Source organism: Choloepus didactylus, chromosome 17, assembly GCF_015220235.1.
Source record: "Choloepus didactylus isolate mChoDid1 chromosome 17, mChoDid1.pri, whole genome shotgun sequence".
Lineage (NCBI taxonomy): Eukaryota > Metazoa > Chordata > Mammalia > Pilosa > Megalonychidae > Choloepus > Choloepus didactylus.
Genome location: NC_051323.1, coordinates 63,722,795 through 63,747,142, shown reverse-complemented (window position 1 = coordinate 63,747,142; position 24,348 = coordinate 63,722,795). Strand labels below are relative to the sequence as shown.

Below are 24,348 nucleotides of genomic sequence, written 5' to 3'. Positions count from 1 at the left end.
AAATTTATAGAACACTCCACCCAACAATAGCACAATACCCATTCTTTTCAAGTGCCATGGATCATATGTCACAATTGACTATATTGTGGGCCATAAAACAAACTCAACAATTTAGAAGAATTGAAATTATATTAAAAGAATTGAAATTACATGATGTGATCTCTGATCACAATGGAATCAAAGTAGAAATCAATAACAGAATGATAATAGGAAAATCTTCAAACACTTGGAAACTAACACACTTTTAACTAACTCATGAGTCAAAGAGGAAATATGAAGTGGAATATGAAAGGGAATATGAATATAGCTAAAAACCTATAGCTAATATTATATTTAATGGCAAAAGACTGAATGCTGTCCCTCTAAGATCAGGAACAAGGCAAAGATGTATACTACTACTATTCAACATAGTGCTGGAAATTCTAGCCATTTAAATAAAACAAGAAGAGATCAAAAAGAAAGAAATAAAACTGTCCTTGTTGCGGATGACATGACTATCTACAAATAAAATCCCAAGGAATCTACAAGAAACCTCCTAGAACTAATAAGTGAGAGCAGCAGTATTGCAGGATACAAGATAAACATACAAAACTCAATTGTATTTCTAAATATTATTAATGAATATATGGACACCAAAATTAAAAATGCAGTATCATTTACAATCATGCAGAAATTAAAAAAGGAAACACTTACGTGTAAATATAACATGTACAGGACTTGTATGCTGAAAACTACATAATGATGAAAGAAATCAAAAGATCTAAATAGATGGAGAGCTATTCCATGTTCATTGGATTGGAAGACTAAAAATAATAAAGATGCCAATTATCCTCAAATTGATATACAGGTTTAATGAAATTCCTATCAAAATCTCAGAAAGATATTTTGTAGATAAGAGATTATTCTAAAATTTATTTGAAAAGGCAAAGGAACTAGAATTACAAAAACAATTTTGAAAGAGAAGAATGAAGTGAGAGGAATCAGTCTACCTGTTTTCAGGACTTATAGTTACAGTAATCAGGAGCTGTGGTATTGGCAGAGGGATGGATACATAGATCAATGGAACAGAACAGAGAACCTAGAAGTAGACCCACACCAATATGCCCAGCTGATTTTTGATAAAGATACAAAAGCAATTAAATGGGGGAAAGATAGCCTTTTTGAAACATGGTGCTGGAGAAACTGAACATCCATAGGCCAAAAATTGAATGTCAATCTGTCTCATACCTTATACAAAAATAAACTCAAAATGGATCATGGACTTACATGCAAAATGTAAAATTAAAAAACTTGTAGAAAAAAACTTAGAAATCTTTAGGATCTAGGGCTCAGCAAGATTTTTTAGATTTGACTCTAAATGCATGATCTATAAAAAGAAATAAACTGGTTTTCATCAAAATTAAAAACTTTTGCTTTGTGAAAGAACCTGTTAAGAGGATGAGACCAGCCACAAAGAGGGAGAAAACATTTTCAAACCACATATCCAACTAAGACTAGTACCTAGAATATGTAAAGAACTCGCAAAACTTAACAGTAAAAATCAATTCACTTAGAAAATGTTCAGAAGACATGAATAAGAGTTCATCCTCCAGGACATACAGATGCCAGATAAGCACATAAAAAGGTATTCAACATCAGCAGACATTAGGGAAGTGCAGAGTAAAACTACAATTGGATAAAAATATACAGCTAAGGGAATGGCTAAAATAAAAAAGGCAACACCAAATGCTGGTGTGGATGCAAAGAAATGATCACTCACATGGCTGGGTGGGAATGGAAAATGGTACAGCCACTCTGGTAAAACAGTTTGGCGGTTTGTTCTAAAAAACTAAACATGTGATTATCATACGACCCAGAAATTGCACCTTTGGGCATTTATCCCAAGGCAGTGAAGACTATGTTCACACAAAACTCTACATGGAATGTTTAAAGCAGTTTTATTCATAATAGCCAAAGACCAGAAACAATCCAGATATCCTTTGATGGATAAATGGTTAAACAAATTGTGGTATAGCCCTACCATGGATGGCTACTCTACAATAAGAAGAATGAACTATTGATGGCACACACAACAAGCTGGATGAATCTCCAGAGAATTATGCTGAGTGAAAAAAGTCAATCCCCAAAGGTTACATATTGTATGATTCCATTTATATAACATTCTTGAAATGACAAAATTATAGAAATGGAGAAAAGAACAGTGGTTGCCAGGGGTTAAGGAGGTGGTGAGGCTGAGAGGGAAGTGGGTGTGGCTGTAAAAGGGCCACATGGGGGATCCCTGTGGTGATGGACAAGTTCTGTACCTTGACTGCATGAATGCAATATCTTGGTTGTGATCTTGTTCTATAGTTCTGCAAGATGTTATCATTGGGGGAAACTGGTTGATGGGCAGAGAGGATCTCTATACGTCTCACCACTGCATATGAATCTACAATTATCTCAAAATAAAAAGGTTAATTAAAAAATTGATATCTGGGCCTCACCCCAGACTAATTAAATCAGAATCCTGGAGCTGATGGGAATGGGATGGGCAGGCAAAGACATTTTTTAAGACTCCCCAGCTGATTCTCATGTTTACCCAGGGCTGAAAACTACTACTGTAACACTCGCAGCCTTTGCTATGTGTCAGCATCACCACAGACTATAAGACACATGTCCCTTGGGGGTGCAAGAGGGTAGCTGAGCAAACAGGGCTTTGACCTCTTCACCCTTCCAGTTTTCCTGGAGGGGCTCTTCCTTCCCATGGGGTTCCTAAAATTATTTGAAAACCACCATCCCAGGTTCCTAAAACCAAGACATCCTTTGGAACAGAGAAGGGCTTTCTGGGGCAATAGAAGGCAAACCCCAGACCATTCTCCACTGGACAGCTGACATCCCGTGGCCGTGCCGGGCTTGACCAGGCAGGCTGACTCGGGCATGTATATTTGTAGAGACATGCTACATTTCAGCAGATAACCAAGTAGAATTATTGGGCCCCCAGGACTCACCCTCAGTAGTTATTTTTGGCCAGGGCTCAGTATGCTGGCACTCAGCTAACAGGATGAACTGGAAGCAGTAGGGTGTGTGCACCAAGTTCAGTCCTGCTGCCCAGTCCAAATAGGGGAAAGTCCACAGGGCGAATGCCAGGGAAACCAGAGACCAGTCTGCAGGGAGTGAGGGAAATCCTAACCTCAGTGAGGAGCATGGAGCTTTCTGCAACAAGGCCCCCGCTCTGCAGCAGGTGCTGGGTGGGACCAGCAGGGACGTGGCCTGGAGCAGTCTGGAACAGCTGTGGTTTTGTTAGGGAGCAGTGGCATGCTGTCATGCTCTTCTGGTGGCTCCCAGGGTGCCGTGCTCCCTGGCAGGCTCTGGGCTGATCTGCCCACAGCTCTCACAGGGTTGTCAGGGCTCTTGGCTTACCTGAGGCTGGTGTGATCCAGCCTTGGCCAAAACCAGAGGAGAGCCATCGGGAGAGGGGGGTGGAAATAGGAATGGAAGCTCCCACGGCTGACCACCTACTAGGTGCCAGGTGCTTTATGTCCCCTTCTCATTCAGTTTTCAGAGTGACTGGTATTAGTGGTGGCAGTAAGAGCAGTTGAGGTAGTATTTCTTGTTTCAAAAGAAGATATTAAGGCCCAGAGAAGTTAAATGATTTAAGGTCGCACTGCTAGTAAGGGCCGTACAGACATTGCAATTCTGGGTCTCTGGCTCCTTTCTTCTCTGCTGCACCTGATTTGTTGTCTCCTGGGGAGGAGAGTTTAGCCTGACTCTGTGTTATGACATGTACTACTATAACTGCTCCCATCACTGACTATGGGCATATATGTGCTGAGCATTCTCCTGAACAATTTATAAGCTTCTTATTTTGTTCTTCAACAAAGAGGCAGGTTTCCATGTTTCCATTTTACAGGCAACTGAGGCAGAGATTAAGAAAATTCTTTCATTGCAAGCAGGAGAGGCCCATCTGGGATTTAAACCCTGGTGAGTCTGATTCCACCACCCACGTTCAATTTTTGTTTGTTTTTTATCGGGCTGCCCTTCTCTGGGCCCGTCATTGTGGATGGGAAGGGAACAGTGGAGGAGAAGCCTCCTCCACCCACAATTGTCAAGATTGTTGCACTCTCAGCACAATTCATCCTGGAGCTCGAAGACTTTGACGATGCATTTCTCTCCACCCCATCTGTGAAACAGGCAGGAAACACTGTTCTCTTAATGTGCCTGTTTCAAATGGGAAACCTTCTGGGATGACATGTTGAAGCCAAGACAGCACGCTCCCAGCACTTCAAGGGAGGCTGGGTTCTGATCAGCACTGGTCTTTGGCCCCTTGTTTTTCTCCCAGTTCTACAACAAGGAGACTTTACTTTGTCATGACACAAGTCATTCATTTTTAATTTAATCAAGCATTAAAAAAAAATCATGTGATTATTTTTCAGAAAGGGGAGTTTACTTTCAGTTCTTGCTGCAACCCCCCTGAGAAGATCTGTGACCACAGGAGGCTCCCGGCTCACGGGGTCAGGGTGGTGCTGAAGGAGCACTGACTACTCTGACAGCACTTAGAGCACTGAGGAACCACCCCCTGCCCCCCGGGAGCAGATGGGGCCCGAGTCCAGCCCTATCCTCACCCACCCTCGGATGTTCTGCTCACCCCCTTGAGCCTGGGGATCCTTGCTGGGCCTCCCTGTACCCCTGCCTGATGCTGTACCCCCACCCAGGCCAGCGGCTAGCTCCGCATGTAACTTCTGAATCCCAGGGACGGTTTCATCTGCTTTGCAGTGGGTTTTTGTTTTGTTTTGTTTCAATAAACGTTAAATGTGTCCCTGAGCAGAGATGAAGATGAGAAAATAAAGGTGCTGCGATTGGAGCCATGTGCAAAGGGATGGAAGGCATTTTCCAAATGAAAGCAAGACCCTGAGAGGAGGTTGCCTTTGGCAGGTTGCCTCCTGGAGAAGGCAGAAGCCCAAACACTGTGGGCAAATGCTCCCTGAAGGGTTTTTATCTGCTAGATGAATAACAAGGTAGTTTAGAGATGGCGTTTTGAAGAAATTGGGAGTGTGAATTATGATTTCAGATGGAAATGTTGACTTCTAGTCCTATGGCTTCCTGACTGCTTCTTCCCGAGCTGTAGTTATCATGGAACAAAGCTGAACTTTGTGTGCTCAGAATGGCACCTTTGGGGGGACAAGAAGTCCTACGAGGCCATTAGACATTATAAACTGCCTGAGGGAAGGAGGCAGGGTGGTTCTGCATTTGATAAAGTGCTGATCAACACATATCTTCAAAGATGATGATGCCAACGTAGAGCCGGCATTGGGGGGCCCCAGGGGCTCACCCACTCATCGTGTCTCACGAGCTCTACTGCATCTGGGCCATCTGCCTCCACGTGTCACCTCCCTCAGGTCCTACCTTGGGCTGCACTGTGGCCTCTGTCCCCTGAGGGAAAGGGGAAAGGGAAATACTGGGGAAATGTGCCAAAACCACTTGGAGCGAAATTCAGTTTTCTTCCCATGTGAAGCTGGTTTGCCAGCCACTGCTGATGAGCGTGAGGAATCAGTGGGGCGACTCTGTCCACTTCCCCTCATGGGAGCCTCCTGCCCACCCTCCTTCCCACTGGGGTAGTCAGGAGAAGGCCCCTTTGAATGTCCCTTCCCACAAATTAAAACTGGGTAACAGCACAGTGTAAGTGTCTGCCCAAGCAGTTCTTTCCTGCTTACCTTCTACCACACCACACACATTGGCATACACATCCAGTATCTTTTTCCTTCGACTTTGAATCTATGAAAAAAAAGTTAAAAGAATGTTAATCTCCAGAAAGTGAAAAAATGGTAACAAAAAACTGAATAGGTCCATCTCAGTATTGGCAAACAGATCCTTTTCCCTGATGCCTAACAAAAGTTGAGTAGACACCTACCAAGTCCTGGTGTGGAAACCTCACCCATGAATCACAGGGAGAAAGTCTTTTCTTTCTCCAGTTAAAGCACCCACAGTGCCCAGCAGGGGATTTTTCTTAAGCTCAATTGGATACTCAGACTCACAAGACACCCAGAGGCCACACTTGGCATCAGTCTGTTTAGAAGGACGCGTGCCGGGAGCCCGGGGCAGTCAGCAGGGCAGTGTGCGGTCCCAGCTGCAGTTTAGGGGGTCACCTGCAGAGCTGTGCAGGAGCCCCCTTCTCCCCAGGAGGTACAGTTCGGCATGAGGGAACGAAGTCCAGAGTGGACAGGTGCAGGGGTGGCCCTGGCTGGGAAGCCCCGTGCCCACAGGAGCTGGTATCTCTTGTAACAACTGCACAGGCCTCCAGGGCCCCTGCAGGTGGTGGCTCCGGCTCCAGAAGTGACTGTTCTCGGGGAAGCCCATCAGGGGATGAGCTTATCTACAGTCAGGAGTCATTTCACCACAAGGAAGGTTGCTGAGCAACATGGTTGGAATGACAGCTTCTGAACAGGCTGCCAGGGGAACAGAGCTAGAGAGTTAGAACCAAACCTTCGATTCTCACCCAGGAAGGGGTTCTGTTCACAGCACTCATGCCACAACACATTTCAAGGCAGCCTACTTTAGGTAGTAATACAGTGTGGATGATTTTTATATGTGATCCTATTTTTATATTTGATTTTTTTATCAGAAATTTATATGTGTGTGTAGAAAATCGGTTGGATATGCACCAGTATGTTTATAAAAGTTCTTTCTGTTCTGTGGTGTTCCAAGTGATTTTAGTTTTCTTCTTCAATAAAGCTATAGAATAGGAAAAAGAAAAGTTTACCTATTTTTAAAAAATCTTGTCTTAAACCTGTCACTCTATGCAGGTTTCATGTCTTGGACTTATGTGAGAAACATCTTGTCTCACCAAAGAGCTTATTAAATAAGAACTGCTGTGTCTTTTGGCCATTAATCAGGCAACTGTCCATGGCAGATGCAGTGCATTATTTTGCTGTCTCAGTAAACTGTGAGTGTAGAATGGTGTGCGTGTGCCAGAGCCTCACCCCGGTTGATTTGTTGTTAGGGGAAGACTTCTCTCTCGTCAGGTGAACTAATGATAACAGGCACAGCTCTGGGGACCCTTGCTTGTCAACGGCAGGCTCTTCATCACTGTCCATGCTCCGGCTCAACAGCTGCTCGTTCTCAGAGGATGCATCGTTCTCGCTGGAGAAACAAGGGGGACGTCAGTGGTGTCTGGGAAGGCACAGCCCTGAAAGTTCCCCCAGCGACAACCTTATCGCAAGGGGTGAGTTTGAGGCAACCGCTTGTTCATCAGACTCTTACGAGCACCTCGTGGGCACTAGGCGCTCGGGATACAACACGAGAAAGGCACATCCTCCTCTTTTCCAAACAAGTGACTACCCCGCAGGGTGTCAGATATGTGCTCTCTAGAGAAAGGACTTAACAAAGGTTGCAGTGGGCGCTCCAAGGAGTGAGTGGTTCCTCACGACAGCTTGGGGACGCCAGTGAGAGTGGGACTAGCATCTTGTCATCTTTCCATCCCCCCACACCATCTGACACATGGCAAATGCTCAGCAAATGTTTATTGGATACGCTGTGGATCTCTATATTTAATGCAAATAAGCACCATATTCAACCTTGTGTCTTCACGTTAAGCAAGGCAGTTAATGTGGATGGCACCGAATCCACACAACTTCCTAAAATAACTGAAAACAAAACCGAACGGACATGAGGAGCCAGAATGTTCAGAGCTTTCTCTCTGGCTGGGAGGGGGCTGACCTGGCTGAAATGTGAGCATCACGGGGATGGGGGGTCCGTAGAGAGCCCAGGTCCAGTGCCTGAGGGAATTGAGCAGAACGGCAGGACGGGAGACACTGGGCTTATCGGGTGCCAGTGCTGGCTGCCGTGGTTCCCACTCGGCAGGACAGGGTGTCCAGCCTTAAGCACACGTGGGTCAGACCTTAAATTCTCAAAGAAAATGGTAAGGAAAGGTTTTTCTGCAGCTCATTAAAACCATTCAAAATATATTAAAAACAATTTTCTTTTACAAGTATCCTGCTCGCTTCCTGTTGCTTGGCTGAAGAGATTTTTTTAAAATGGGTAATATTTGCTAGTTTCTGGGTTATGGTAATAAAGCCCATACTCAGATACAACCCTAGACACAGGATGATAAAAAGAAAATAAAAACACTGGATGATGCCCCATTGGCAAAACCCACTTCCTCATTTGATTTCAGGGCCTCATGGGGTGCCCGCTTGCCCACTGACTGGCTGCATGTCCAAGAAGGCAAACATGGAAAAAGGAAGTCATACTGCAAACAGTTGAGCCATCTCCTATTTCCAGATTCTTTCTCCAAAGATCTGAGAACAGGTGTTAGGGATGAAATCTCAACATCTTGCTGTTTTTCTAACATGCAATTTTTGAGTTTTAACTTCTATTTAGTGCTATGTATGAAAAAAGTATTTTCCCCCAATTTTTCCTCAGTCATTAGGTAAAGAACACATCTCCTGCTTTTTTTACTCCTTTTTTTCCTTCTACTTTTGAGAATAGGAGAAGTCAAAAGAACAGAAGGAAAGAGGCTAAAATAAAATGGGATTATGGTGGACTGGAGGTTGGAGGACCGATTCCATTTCCAAAGAGGCAGTGGTTGGAGCCACATCCCGTGCATCACGGTGCCGGAAGCTGGCACTCAGTCCGGGAGCAGCAGCTCCGACCAGGAACATGCTTGCCAGAGGAACACAGAGCTGCCTGGAGGTTTGGGAAACTGATGGAATGCCCTTTTATAGGCCCTCACAGGAAATATTCTCTCTCTAAGGGACTGGCTAATTTAACATACACAATCTGCTTTTCTTTCATTTTTAAAGTTTGCTTCCTGCCCTTGTGTCAGGACTATTGAGAGATGCTGGAGTTTTCCAGATGAGACAATGAGTTTGGAAGTGTTTTAAAAACACCACTTCATAAACGTCAAAGCTCTTCACAAATGTCTGGATTCATCGTGATTCCCAAATGTGAAAGGTTTTGCAAGAGTTTATGCACAGTGTAATGGAAAGTTCATGGGGTCAGAGGTCAGGGGAGGAAGGTTTTCATCTCTGCTCTTCCTGGACCCGGTTCCCTGTCCTTGGGCATGTCATTTAACCTCCTGTGGCCTCGGTGTCCCCAACTGTGAAGTGAGTGGTTTCGGGGTGATGTCCTCCAGCGCAGCCTGGACTGGCCATGGGAGCGGAGGCCTGGCAGGGAGGGCTGAGCACACTTAGCTTGGAACCAGTACCATGGGGTGGGATGTTGAAACCTAAGCAGGATAAAGTCCACATGAACCTCCAAGAATAAAAAGTTTGTTTCCCTCCACCCTAGACTTTTAAAGCAGGGGCTATTTGGGGTGTGATTTCAGGCAGATGTGGCAAAAAAAATTCTATGCTGAAGCTCTTCCTTAAGAGGCTTTATTATACTGAGTGAGTGGTTAGTTTGTCAGGAGCCTGGGTGCGGCAGGATTTGGACCCCAGCTCTTCCACTTACAGTTGTGTGACCTTCAGCAAGTTACATAACTTTCAAACCTCTGTTTTCTCATCTATAAACGGGGCTAACAATAGCACCTTGCTCATAGGGCTGTAGTAAGACAATTTGTTTACAGACATAGTGTGCCAGTTTGAATGTATTATGTCCCCCAAACGCCATTATCTTTGATGTAATCTTGTGTGGGCAGACGTTATCAGTGTTAATTAGATTGGAATTCTTTGAGTGCTTCCATGGAGATGCGCCCCACCCAACTGTGGGTGATGACTCTGATTGGATAATTTCCATGGAGTTATTACCCCACCCATTCAGGGTGGGTCTAAATTCAATCACTGGAGCCATATAAATGAGCTGACAAACTGAAACAACTCAGTGCAGCTGTGAGTGACGTTTTGAAGAGGAACAAGCCTGCTAGAGAGGAACATCCTGGGAGAAAGCCATTTTGAAACCAGAACTTTGGAGCAGACACCAGCCACGTGCCTTCCCAGCCAACAGAGATTTTCCGGACGCCATTGGCCATCCTCCAGTGAAGGTACCCAATTGCTGATGTGTTACCTTGGACACTTTATGGCCTTAAGACTGTAACTGTGTAGCCAAATAAACCCCCTTTTTATAAAAGCCAATCCATCTCTGGTGTTTTGCATTCCACAGCATTAGCAAACTAGAACACATAGCATTGTCTGACACGTAGTAAGCACCTAACGTCTGTTAGCCTTATTGTCACTGTGGCTACCATTATCACAGTGGTATCTGCACTGGCACTGGCACTAGCAGTATTAGCAGGAACAGTTGCAGCCGCCACCACAGTAGCACCAATATTAGCCTCGGCTGCCCGAGCCCTTGGCTTTATGCTCTTCAGAGAAGAACGTGGCACGTGGAGGGTTTTGGGATCTGCACACAGAAGGATGTTACAGAGGAAGGGCTGAGGGTACATGCCCCAGAGGATGAGCCTTGACCTGGGGCCAGATGCTAACCACCTGCTCCTAACACCACCTGGTGCCTGCTGGTCCCTGGATGAGGCTGCAAACCAGCACGGACCAGGATTGCCTCTGCCCAGCCCAGCTGAATCAGCTGTTGGGGGGTGGGGGGCAGCCCTCCGACCTCTAGTGCAGCCCTACTCACTTTACTGCTCCAAAGAGCTGGCTCACTTGCCTCCCCTTCAAGCCCAGGGCTCCCCTAGGACCCCCTCCTCACCTGTCAGCCTGGGGTTAGGGCTGATGGACCTGGCTGCATGTGCCTGCTGCTGGCTTGGCCTTACCTCTTGGTAGTCTTTGCTGGAGTTGCTGTCAGTTTCTCGAATTCATCCTTCTCAGAGTAAATCACCACATTGTCTGTAGGTAAATGGGAAAATTTGGGAAGGACATGAGTTAAAATTAACTCTGTGTCTCTGAGTTTGTCCTTCCCCTTGCTCATTTCTTCTTTCCCAGAACTGCCTGATGATTAAATCCCCTAAATGTCTCCCCTCTTTTAATTACACAGGAAGGATTAATAGAAATGTGGTTGCTACAGACACCTCTTCCTGTGGCCTCTGTACTAAATGCCATGAGCGCTTAAGCAATTAGGAGCCCAGACTCCGGGGCAAGTGAGGAGAGGAGCATATAATCTCCACCTCAGAAATCTCTTGTGGAAACAAATGCACAAGGCTGAGTTTGCAGACCTTGAACTTCTTTCTTCTCCTCTTCCTTGCTCACTTGGGCCTCCACGCTCTTCACTGAGTGGCTGGAACAGCAGGCTGGTTGGAGAAAGAGGGGAGTGTGAGTAACCATGCTCATTGCCTGGGCAGAGGAAGTGGTTGGAGCTTTACAAGGGAGAGGGGCATGGTGTGGGCTTTGGAGAGTAGGAGGTGGGGTGGTCACCTTGGGCAGAAGGCCTCGTCTTCATGATGTAGAACATGATGATGAGGACAATGGCGATGGCCATGATGAAGATGGTGGACATGGCGATGATGAGGGCTGTGGCCAGGTGTCCTTGGCTCGAGAGGTCTGCTGGAGTCAGGGGAGACAAGACAGTGACCTAGGGCTCAAGAGCCTCTTCAGGCAAGGGGTATCCCTTCAGCCCCATTAGTCAATGCCCCCTCTCCTTGAAGACCACAGTCCCCTACAAGCAAGGGTTCTGCCATCTCAGGATGCTTCCAGGGGACCTATGGAATTGGAAATGCTAACCTGGTCTGAGAACCAAGCCCCCAAATCTTGTTAAACTTTAACGTTAAAAGTTACTAACAATCTGCTGTGTTTCAAGATTTGCTTTGGTCACTAGATCAGGACTGCCCATTAGCCTCCACTTGTTTGTCTTGAACACGGCTTATAGTATGATAGATTTCTCCAGGAACGCTATGATTCAGGTTCAGTTAGGTTGTGCACTCAGGGTTGCTTGCTCTTGGCTCTACTACTTTGGGATCAGGGAGGGGTGGGGTGGCAGACAAGGCAGGATGTGGAGAGGAAGAGAGGCCAATGAAAAATGTGTCCTGAAGACAGTTCAGTTCAAGCCTGGCCATTTCCAGTTGAAAGTCAGGATGCATAAGTGAACTCCTAGGGCTACAGGCTTTGTTCTTGGTTTGGCTTCATCTTATGTCTCATGCAATTTCAACAGAGGAATAACAAACCCAGGGTGATGATGGTATACAGACAGATGCACCTATTCTGCCTGTTTTGTCAGATTCTGGTCATCGGCCCTACATGGCAGCCCCTTCTCCTGGGGGACTAAGCACATCTTCCTGGTTGGTTCTGCCTTTGATGCATAAAACATGTCAAAGCCTGGTCAAATGCTATGAAATAACTAATCCAGATTCTGGTTCTCCTGAAGCAGGATCCAGGTTACCCATCATCCAAATAGGAAAGGGAATGAGAATGAATTTAAAGTGTCCCCGGAATCATCTCAGCCAGAGCACAGAACTGATAACCAAATTGGGCACAGCTGCCACCCTCCATGGGGTGGTTCTGCCAGGAAAACAGGCCTTGGGGCATCATTTGGGGATTATCTGGAACATGTTTTGGATGCCAGGTGTAGATGATGTAGACGTTTTAATATTCTCTGCATTGAATGTTACTTCCCCTGGGTCCTGGTGGAAATGAGATGCATTTATCCTGGCAAAGTTGTCCTGCCTCCTGTTCTACGTGATACAGAGGAGGGTCAGGCTTGGCAGGCAGATGGCAGGTCACTGTGCTAAGTGCACTTCAGAAGTGCTCCAAGGCTCGCTAACCACAGGCCTTCCAGACGTTGACATAAAGGGGTGCAATTACAACAGTCTGAGGGGGAAAGAGGGATCTAGTGCAAGATCTTGCTCTGAGAAAAAACATGAATCTCCCTAAAGGATTAAGGAAAATGAAACGTAGTTACTGAAAATGGATATGAAAGGGTGAAGGTCAGCAGGTCCATGTGAAAACCAGCAATAAAACTGCTGCTGATTTTCTGCCAACCCAAAGCCCAGGAAGCATCTCCTCCGCCCGCTGCAGGGCCCGCTCTGCCCTGGTCAGCGGTGGGTGGCCACTGGCCCTTCATGCAGTCATGTCACTGTCTGAGCCCCTCTCAGCTGCCCGGTGTCCCTGCCACCCAGGATGCACTTCTATTATGAACACATTCAAGTGGCCTGAGGACACCACCGGAGGGATCCACTTCTTGCTGAGACAGTTAACTTCCAGCAACTGGGGACAGCTTGTGGGATTAAATCACATCGAGCAATGATTTTAGGTGGGGATGAGCTTCAAAATCATTGTGAAGAATTGTTTCCTCCCTTTCTCTTAACTTTCACCCAGCCGCCCCTTCTTCCCGAGGCAGTTAAACCCCACAGACCACCCCGCGCACCCTCCTTACCTTTATGGGCGTGCTGGAAAGGAGACAGGGTGCTGCTGCCAGACGTGCTGGGGAAGGCGGCAGAAAGTCCCGAGGTGGCTCCCACACCTGCGAGGAGATAAAGGGACCCTCTGTTACCCACCGTGGCCTGAAGAAGCACCGCCACCTTCAAAGCAAAGGAATCAGCCGCAGGAGAGCTACTGGATCTGGAATTCTAGATTATGAGATCAGCTGGAGAGAATGGGTGTCAGGGAGGGGAAATATTTTATTTCTTAGGGTAGCTAATCCCTAAAGAGTATTCTGACTTTTCAAAGGTTATTGCTCTTCAGATAAAAAGACACACATATTGGGGTGATGGGAAAGTTTGGGTAATGGATGGTGATGACAGAAGCACAACATTGTGGATCTAATTAACACCACTGAATTGTGTACCTTAAAGAGCTTAAAACAGGAAATGTTATGTTGTATATATGTTGTCACAATAAAATGTAAGAAAAGAAGACTTGTAATAACTCTGCTAAAACTAAACAGCAGGCTTTGGTGGGGTTTGCAAGCCTCTCCATCTCAGTCTTCCTATGAATTGAGATAAAGTATTTGCGATCTACAAAAATGAGGAAAAGTATATATATTTTAAAGTACTATTAGGAGGAGGTAAGGAGACTAATTCTCTCAATTATATATAGCAGGGTAGTATTTTAACACTTTTGTTCTAATTATAAAAGTATATGTTCGTTATTAAAAATTTAGAAAAGATCAGAATTTGAGGAAGAAGTAAAACAATCACCTGTAGTCTCACTGCCTGAGGTTGTCATTGTGCTGTACTTTACTCTGGGCTTTTTCCTAAGATCTCTTTAAAAAATAGTTGGGACCAGGCAGGGCAAGATGGCGGACTGGTGAGCTGTATGTTTTAGTTACTCCTCCAGGAAAGTAGGTAGAAAGCCAGGAACTGCGTGGACTGGACACTGCAGAGCAATCTGACTTTGGGCATACTTCATACAACACTCATGAACACGTCGAACTGCTGAGATCAGCGAAATCTCCCAATACAGAAAGCCTCAAAGACTTGCAATTTGGGCAGGTCAAGACAAGAGCAGAACTAAGAGAGCTCTGAGACAAAAGGCAATAATCCAGTGGCTGAGAAAATTCACTAAACACCACAACTTCCCAAGAAAAGGGGGGTATCCGCTCACAGCCATCATCCTGGTGGACAGGAAACACTCCTGCCCATCGCCAGCCCCATAGCCCAGAGCTGCCCCAGACAACCCAGTGTGACGGAAGTGCTTCAAATAACAGGCACACACCACAAAACTGGGCGTGGACATTAGCCTTCCCTGCAACCTCAGCTGATTGTCCCAGAGTTGGGAAGGTGGAGCAGTGTGAATTAACAAAGCCCCATTCAGCCATTATTTCAGCAGACTGGGAGACTCCCTACACAGCCCAGCAGCCCAGAACTGCCCTGGGGGGACGGCACTCACCTGTGACATAGCACAGTCATCCCTCAACGGAGGACCAGGTGGTGCACAGCCTGGAAGAGGGACCCACTCGCAACTCTCAGGAGCCATACGCCTATACCAAGGACTTGTGGGTCAGTGGCAGAGACAGACTGTGGCAGGACTGAACTGAAGGATTAGACTATTACAGCAGCTTTAAAACTCCAGGATCACCAGGGAGATTTGATTGTTAGACCCACCCCCCCTTCCTGACAGCCCAGAAACACACCCCATATACAGGGCGGGCAACACCAACTATACACGCAAGCTTGGTACACCAATTGGACCCCACAAGACTCACTCCCCCACTCACCACAAAGGCAAAGCAGGGGAGAACTGGCTTGTGGAGAACAGGTGGCTCGTGGACGCCACCTGCTGGTTAGTTAGAGAAAGTGTACTCCACGAAGCTGTAGATCTGATAAATTAGAGATAAGGACTTCAATTGGTCTACAAATCCTAAAAGAACCCTATCAAGTTCAGCAAATGCCAAGAGGCCAAAAACAACAGAAAATTATAAAGCATATGAAAAAAACAGACGACATGGATAACCCAAGCCCAAGCACCCAAATCAAAAGATCAGAAGAGACACAGCACCTAGAGCAGCTACTGAAAGAACTAAAGATGAACAGTGAGACCATAGTACGGGATACAAAGGATATCAAGAAGACCCTAGAAGAGCATAAAGAAGACATTGCAAGACTAAATAAAAAAATAGATGATCTTATGGAAATTAAAGAAACTGTTGACCAAATTAAAAAGATTCTGGACACTCATAGTACAAGACTAGAGGAAGTTTGTTCTAGTTTGCTAATACTGCGGAATGCAAAACACCACAGATGGGTTGGCTTTTATAAAAAGGGGTTTTATTTGGCCACACAGTTACAGTCTTAAGTCCATAAAATGTCCAAGGTAACACATCAGTAATCAGGTACCTTCACTGGAGGATGGCCAATGGCGTCTGGAAAACCTCTGTTAGCTGGGGAGGCACGTGGCTGGCGTCTCCTCCAAAGTTCTGGTTTCAAAATGGCTTTCTCCCAGGACGTTCCTCTCTAGCAAGCTTGCTCCTCTTCAAAACATCACCCACAGCTACACTCAGTTCCATCTCTGAGTCAGCACATTTATATGGCTCCACTGATCAAGGCCCACCCTCAATGGGTGTGACCACGCCTCCATGGAAATATCCCATCAGTTATCATCTACAGTTGGGTGGAGTGCATCTCCATGCAAACAACCTAATCCAAACATTCCAACTTAATCCCCACTATTATGTCTGCCCCACAAGATTTCATAAAAGAATATGGCTTTTTCTGGGGGACATAATACATTGAAACTGGCACAAAGTTGAACAACGAATCAGTGACCTGGAAGATGACAGAATGGAAAATGAAAGCATAAAAGAAAGAATGGGGGAAAAAATTGAAAAAATTGAAACGGACCTCAGGGATATGATAGATAATATAACACGTCCGAATATAAGACTCATTGGTGTTCCAGAAGGGGAAGAAAAGGGTAAAGGTCTAGGAAGAGTATTCAAAGAAATTGTTGGGGAAAACTTCCCAAATCTTCTAAACAACTTAAGTACACAAATCATAAATGCCCAGCGAACTCCAAATAGAATAAATCCAAATAAACCCACTCCGAGACATATTCTGATCACACTGTCAAACATGGAGGAGAAGGAGCAAGTTCTGAAAGCAGCAAGAGAAAAGCAATTCGCCACATACAAAGGAAACAGCATAAGACTAAGTAGTGACTACTCAGCAGCCACCATGGAGGCAAGAAGGCAGTGGCACGATATATTTAAAATTCTGAGCGAGAAAAATTTCCAACCAAGAATACTTTATCCAGCAAAGCTCTCCTTCAAATTTGAGGGAGAGCTTAAATTTTTCACAGACAAACAAATGCTGAGAGAATTTGCTAACAAGAGACCTGCCCTACTGGAGATACTAAAGGGAGCCCTACAGACAGAGAAACAAAGAAAGGACAGAGAGACTTGTAGAAAGGTTCAGTGCTAAAGAGATTCAGTATGGGTATAATAAAGGATATTAATACAGAGAGGGGAAAAATATATATGACAAACATAAACCAAACGATAAGATGGCTGATTCAAGAAATGCCTTCACAGTTGTAACGTTGAACATAAATGGATTAAACTCCCCAACTAAAAGATATAGATTCGCAGAATGGATCAAAAAAAATGAACCATCAATATGTTGCATACAAGAGACTCATCTTAGACACAGGGACACAAAGAAATTGAAAATGAAAGGATGGAAAAAATATTTCATGCCAGCTACAGCCAAAAGAAAGCAGGTGTAGCGATATTAATCTCAGATAAAATAGACTTTAAATGCAGGGATGTTTTGAGAGACAAAGAAGCCCACTACATACTAATAAAAGGGGCAATTCAACAAAAAGAAATAACAATCATAAATGTCTATGCACCCAATCAAGGTGCCACAAAATACATGAGAGAAACACTGGCAAAACTAAAGGAAGCGATTGATGTTTCCACAATAATTGTGGGAGACTTCAACACATCACTCTCTCCTATAGATAGATCAACCAGACAGAAGACCAATAAGGAAACTGAAAATCTAAACAATCTGATAAATGAAGTAGATTTAACAGACATGTAAGGAACATTACATCCCAAATCACCAGGATACACATACTTTTCTAGAGCTCACGGAACTTTCTCCAGAATAGATCATATGCTGGGACATAAAACAAGGCTCAATAAATTTAAAAAGATTGAAATTATTCAAAGCACATCCTCTGACCACAATGGAATACAATTAGAAGTCAATAACCCTAAGTGACTTAGAAAATTCAGAAATACCTGGAGGTTAAACAACACACTCCTAAACAATCAGTGGGTTAAAGAAGAAATAGCAAGAGAAATTGCTAAATATATAGAGACAAATGAAAATGAGAACACAACATACCAAAACCTATGGGATGCAGCAAAAGCAGTGCTAAGGGGGAAATTTATAGCACTAAATGCATATATTAAAAAGGAAGAAAGAGCCAAAATCAAAGAACTAATGGATCAACTGAAGAAGCTAGAAAATGAACAGCAAACCAATCCTAAACCAAGTAGAAGAAAAGAAATAACAAGGATTAAAGCAGAAATAAAAATAGAGAGGTGATATTTATCCTCTCTATTGTTTTTTGAACAAAAAAACAATAGAGAGGATAAATATCACCAAAAGTTGGTTCTTTGAGAAGATCAACAAAATTGACAAGCCCCTAGCTAGACTGACAAAATCAAAAAGAGAGAAGACCCATATAAACAAAATAATGAATGAAAAAGGTGACATAACTGCAGATCCTGAAGAAATTTAAAAAATTATAAGAGGATACTATGAACAACTGTATGGCAACAAACTGGATAATGTAGAGGAAATGGACAATTTTCTGGAAACATATGAACAACCTAGACTGACCAGAGAAGAAATAGAAGACCTCAATCAACCCATCACAAGCAAAGAGATCCAATCAGTCATCAAAAAGCTTCCCACAAATAAATGCCCAGGGCCAGATGGCTTCACAGGGGAATTCTACCAAACTTTCCAGAAAGAACTGACACCAGTCTTACTCAAACTCTTTCAAAACATTGAAGAAAATGGAACACTACCTAACTCGTTTTATGAAGCTAACATCAATCTGATACCAAATCCAGGCAAAGATGCTACAAAAAAGGAAAAGTACTGGCCAATATCCCTAATGAATATAGATGCAAAAATCCTCAACAAAATACTTGCAAATAGAATCCAAAGACACATTAAAAAAATCATACACCATGACCAAGTGGGGTTCATTCCAGGCATGCATGGATGGTTCAACATAAGAAAATCAATCAATGTATTACAACACATTAACAAGTCAAAAGGGAAAAATCAAGTGATCATCTGAATAGATGCTGAAAAAGCATTTGACAAAATCCAACATCCCTTTTTGATAAAAACTCTTCAAAAGGTAGGAATTGAAGGAAACTTCCTCAATATGATAAAGGGCATATATGAAAAACCCACAGCCATCATAGTACTGAATGGTGAGAGACTGAAAGCCTTCCTTCTAAGATCAGGAACAAGACCAGGATGCCCGCTGTCACCACTGTTATTCAACATTGTGCTGGAAGTGCTAGCCAGGGCAATCCGGCAAGACAAAGAAATAAAAGCCATCCAAATTGGAAAAGAAGAAGTAAAACTGTCATTGTTTGCAGATACGATCTTATATCTGGAAAACCCTGAGAAATTGACGATACAGCTACTAGAGCTAATAAATTTAGCAAAGTAGCGGGATACAAGATTAATGCACATAAGTCAGTAATGTTTCTATATGCTAGAAATGAACAAACTGAAGAGACACTCAAGAAAAAGATACCTTTTTCAATAGCAGCTAAAAAAATCAAGTACCTAGGAATAAACTTAACCAAAGATGTAAAAGACCTATACAAAGAAAACTACATAACTCTACTAAAAGAAATAGAAGGGGACCTTAAAAGATGGAAAAGTATTCCATGTTCATGGATAGGAAGGCTAAATGTCATTAAGATGTCAATTCTACCCAAACTCATCTACAGAGTCAATGCAATCCCAATCAAAATTCCAACAACCTACTTTGCAGACTTGGAAAAGCTAGTTATCAAATTTATTTGGAAAGGGAAGATGCCTCGAATTGCTAAAGACACTCTAAAAAAGAAAAACAAAGTGGGAGGACTTACACTCCCTGACTTTGAAGCTTATTATAAAGCCACAGTTGTCAAAACAGCATGGTACTGGCACAAAGATAGACATATAGATCAATGGAATCGAATTGAGAATTCAGAGATAGACCCCCAGATCTATGCCGACTGATCTTTGATAAGGCCCCCAAAGTCACCGAACTGAGCCATAATGGTCTTTTCAACAAATGGGGCTGGGAGAGTTGGATATCCATATCCAAAAGAATGAAAGAGGACCACTACCTCACCCTACACAAAAATTAACTCAAAATGGATGAAAGATCTCAATATAAAAGAAAGTACCATAAAACTCCTAGAAGATAATGTAGGAAAACATCTTCAAGACCTTGTATTAGGCGGCCACTTCCTAGAATTTACACCCAAAGCACAAGCAACAAAAGAAAAAACAGATAAATGGGAACTCCTCAAGCTTAGAAGTTTCTGTACCTCAAAGGAATTTCTCAAAAAGGTAAAGAGGCAGCCAACTCAATGGGAAAAAATTTTTGGAAACCATGTATCTGACAAAAGACTGATATCTTGCATATATAAAGAAATCCTACAACTCAATAACAATAGTACAGACAGCCCAATTATAAAACGGGCAAAAGATATGAAAAGACAGTTCTCTGAAGAGGAAATACAAATGGCCAAGAAACACATGAAAAAATGTTCAGCTTCACCAGCTATTAGAGAGATGGAAATTAAGACCACAATGAGATATCATCTAACACCGATTAGAATGGCTGCCATTAAACAAACAGGAAACTACAAATGCTGGAGGGGATGTGGAGAAATTGGAACTCTTATTCATTGTTGGTGGGACTGTATAATGGTTCAGCCACTCTGGAAGTCAGTCTGGCAGTTCCTTAGAAAACTAGATATTGAGTTACCATTCAATCCAGCGATTGCACTTCTCGGTATATACCCGGAAGATCAGAAAGCAGTGACACGAACTGATATCTGCATGCCAATGTTCATAGCAGCATTATTCACAATTGCCAAGAGATGGAAACAACCCAAATGTCCTTCAACAGATGAGTGGATAAATAAAATGTGGTATATACACACGATGGAATACTACACGGCAGTAAGAAGGAATGATGTCGTGAAACATACAACAACATGGATGAACCTTGAAGACATAATGCTGAGCGAAATAAGCCAGGCACAAAAATAGAAATATTATATGCTACCACTAATGTGAACTTTAAAAAATGTAAAACAAATGGTTTATAATGTAGATTGTAGGGGAACTAGCAATAGAGAGCAATTAAGGAAGGGGGAACAATAATCCAAGAGGAAAAGATAAGCTATTTAACGTTCTGGGGATGCCCAGGAATGACTATGGTCTGTTAATTTCTGATGGATATAGTAGGAACAAGTTCACAGAAATGTTGCTATATTAGGTAACTTTCTTGGGGTAAAGTAGGAACATGTTGGAAGGAAAGCAGTTATCTTAGGTTAGTTGTCTTTTTCTTACTCCCTTGTTATGGTCTCTTTGAAATGTTCTTTTATTGTATTTTTTTTTTAATTTTTTTTTCACACAGTTGATTTAAAAAAAAAAAGTTAAAAAAAAAAACAAGGAAAAAAAATATGTAGCACCCCCTTGAGGAGCCAGTGGAGAATGCAGAGGTATTGGCCTACCCCACCTCGATGGTTGCTAATATGACCACAGACATACGGGACTGGTGGTTTGATGGGTTGAGCCCTCTACCATAGGATTTACCCTTGGGAAGACGGTTGCTGTAATGGAGAGGCTAGGCCTCCCTATAATTGTGCCTAAGAGCCTCCTCCCGAATGCCTCTTTGTTGCTCAGATGTGGCCCTGTCTCTCTAGCTAAGCCAACTTGAAAGGTGAAATCACTGCCCTCCCCACTACGTGGGATCAGACACCCAGGGGAGTGAATCTCCTTGGCAACGTGGAATATGACTCCCGGGGAGGTATGTAGACCTGGCATCGTGGGACAGAGAACATCTTCTTGACCAAAAGGGGGATGTGAAAGGAAATGAAATAAGCTTCAGTAGGAGAGAGATTCCAAAAGGAGCCGAGAGGTCACTCTAGTGGGCACTCTTACGCACAACTTAGACAACCCTTTTTAGGTTCTGAAGAATTGGGGTAGCTGGTGGTGGATACCTGAAACTATCAAACTACAACCCAGAACCCATGAATCTCGAAGCTATAAAAATGTAGCTTATCAGGGGTGACAATGGGATTGGGAAAGCCATAAGGACCGCACTCCACTTTGTCTAGTTTATGGATGGATGAGTAGAAAAATAGGGGAAGGAAACAAACAAACAGACAAAGGTACCCAGTGTTCTTTTTTACTTCAATTGCTCTTTTTCACTTTAATTATTTTTCTTGTTATTTTTGCGTGTGTGCTAATGAAGGTGTCAGGGATTTATTTAGGTGATGAATGTACAACTATGTAATGGTACTGTGAACAATCGAATGTACGATTTGTTTTGTATGACTGCGTGGTATGTGAATATATGTCAATAAAATGAAGATAAAAGAAAAAAAAATAAAAAATAAAAATAAATAAATAAATAGTTGGGACCAAAGTGTTCAAGAATAGGGAAGAGCATTCTCTTCCCTCAAAACCATGACTCGTGGAGCTTCTCTCATACGTCACTTAGCAGGGATCAAATGGAAGCTGATTTTGCTGTCAGTCAAATCACTAAGGGACTGTTCTGTTCCAAGAAACAAAACTGTTCTGCCATGGAAAAGACAACGTCCTTCCTTTGTGCCGACTTTTAGTTTTGTGATGAATAAACAAGTCTCCCTGCCCACCACTTCTGGAGTAATTCGTGAAGTGGGTCTGCATGATGAGCATCATGCAGGAGAAGAGGACGATCATACTGGATTCGGTGTGTGTCTGTCCTCCCCACCCGGCCCAGCAGAGTGCAGTGCCTTCAAGGGACCAGGCCACCTGCCCGCTGCCCATAACGCTGCCTCGAGAAACAGCTGCCATAACTGGACATGTTCTTTACAAGGATGTTCTTGGGAGACACAATCCTCTGTGGCATGGGCACTTCTAAGGGTGTCTCCACACTTGTGTGGGACAGTCCTGGGCATGTGACAGCCTCCAGACCTGCTCAGGTAGACAGCAGCCATGGTCCAGGACAAGGAGAATCCTGGGGAACACCTCACATGCTCGAGTCACAGAGAGCAGGGCCAGAAATTTCTGAATCCTTACAGCTTTTAAAACAAATAGTAACATATAGAAAGTTCCACAAATAAAATAGGGCAGAGGCCTCAGGAGGGAGCAGGTCAGGCTGAGAACTGGCTTGCAGCGTAATTGTGTAAGTGCCCTAAGTCTCGCACTGGCCTGCCTGTCACTCAGGGTGGACAGGAAATCCAAGTGTCGGTTGGGGCATGAGAAATGTCACCTGCCTGCTGAGGGCCAAGTGATGGCAAGCTCTTTAAATAGCAAGCCCAAGTGTCCTGAAACAGTGATCCCTGTGAAAGCGGCATCTGCCTAGGGAGCGATATGTGGACGCCCCACTCGGTGACAGTGCTCCCCAAATGCCTGGAGAGGGCCTTGCCCCCGCACCCCCAGGGAGGCTTGTTAGCGAGGCACATGTGCTGCCCCTGTGTCACCCCTCTTAGGATCAGAGGCGCCTGCCTCTCTGGAAAAGTCATGACAGTGAGTCAGGAACTTTCTCCGGAGTCCGGGGCCTTACATTGAACTCCAGCCTCTGCCCTTTTGCCTGGGCTCTGCCAGGTGGAGTGAGGCCACCCCAGCGGGCAGTGAGCAGGTGGGCCTGCTCCTTGGCACAGCAGCTTTCGGCCCTTGGCAGGGCGTGGAGACACTCCACGGCTTCCTGCTTCTTTCTTCTTTTCCCTCAACTTTTGGTCATTTTAATTGCTTGGGAGCGCTCCCATCCGAAAGGGAAGGAGGAAAGGGGCCTGGAGGCCGCAGGCAAGCTGCACTGTACCCCGCATGCTGCCCGTTGAATAAACAACCCCACAGAGCAGGGACAACCTACCTGACACACCCAGGCCCCTGCCGTGTTGCTGGGACCCTGCCACTTCCTTCTGCAGTGTGTGGCCCCAGGAAGGGATGGCACCTGTGGGACCGGAGGCTGGGAAGTGGGATATGGGACCGGAGTGGACGGAGGGGGTCGATGGCCGGGAAGAGGAGTGTCTCCCCGCAGCCGGAGCGCGTGGCTCCTCTTTGGGTTCTGCCCCCCACCCCCTCTCTGGGCTTCTATACCCGCAGTTCCCTGAGCAAGCCTCCACTGGTGCTCAGAGCTTAGAGAGGTTTCCTTATCTTTTAGGAGGATAAACACAAGCTTTGTTTTGTTTTCTCCCCGCCTTGGGGCCAAAATTTATGATGTTTTTGCCTTTTTTCCTTTAGCCTTCTCATCCTGCCTCAGAAGAAGTGTCCTATTCGGGGAAGTGCTGGCGGCAAGGTGAGTGCCCCTGGCTGACGGGTGCCTGTCTCCAAACATACACGGGACTCCAAAGGCTCCAAAGTGGAGACACGGTCTTTTACTGCTCACAGATCCGGAGTTAATGGCATTCTGGAAGTCTCTAGCACAAGGCAGGCTTCAGAGTTCTTACCCCATTTACTTTACTCTGGGAAGCAGCATATCAAATTTCATCAGGAGAGGTGAGAGAAAGTGATATTGTGAACTCACTTCAAGCATAACCTAAGTTCCTTTTTAAAAAGTAAATGGGACATTTAAAAAAAGCTAATCTATGTTTGGTAAGGGGCTCAAAGGAGCTTAAGATATGTCATCAGGAAAAAAAATTAGCCATAGGCTATATTTGTAGTATCTGTCATCTTTGTCTCTTCTTGTCTCTCTCTGTCAGGGCCTGCAGACTCAGGCTGGGTGACAGGGCTTGGGTTTGGGGACAAAAAGACACTCAGGCCTGTGGTCTAGACAGGGGCAAGGAAAGCAGCCCATGGAG

General features: G+C 44.4%; 1 protein-coding gene across 2 annotated transcripts in view; it reads right to left on the bottom strand.

Annotated features, from left to right (window-relative positions):
• EDAR (ectodysplasin A receptor) overlaps positions 1-24,348 on the bottom strand; it is a 105,337-nt gene that overhangs the window by 5,056 nt on the left and 75,933 nt on the right. The window contains exons 6-11 of one of the 2 annotated variants that reach the window (XM_037806806.1): positions 13,234-13,320; positions 11,280-11,408; positions 11,081-11,155; positions 10,682-10,754; positions 6,957-7,116; positions 5,691-5,751 (exon numbers count right to left, since the gene is read on the bottom strand). In XM_037806806.1, coding sequence (XP_037662734.1) covers positions 5,691-5,751; positions 6,957-7,116; positions 10,682-10,754; positions 11,081-11,155; positions 11,280-11,408; positions 13,234-13,320 — 585 coding nt within the window. The remainder of the gene's footprint in view (positions 1-5,690; positions 5,752-6,956; positions 7,117-10,681; positions 10,755-11,080; positions 11,156-11,279; positions 11,409-13,233; positions 13,321-24,348) is intronic. The other variant, XM_037806807.1, reaches the window with a different exon arrangement.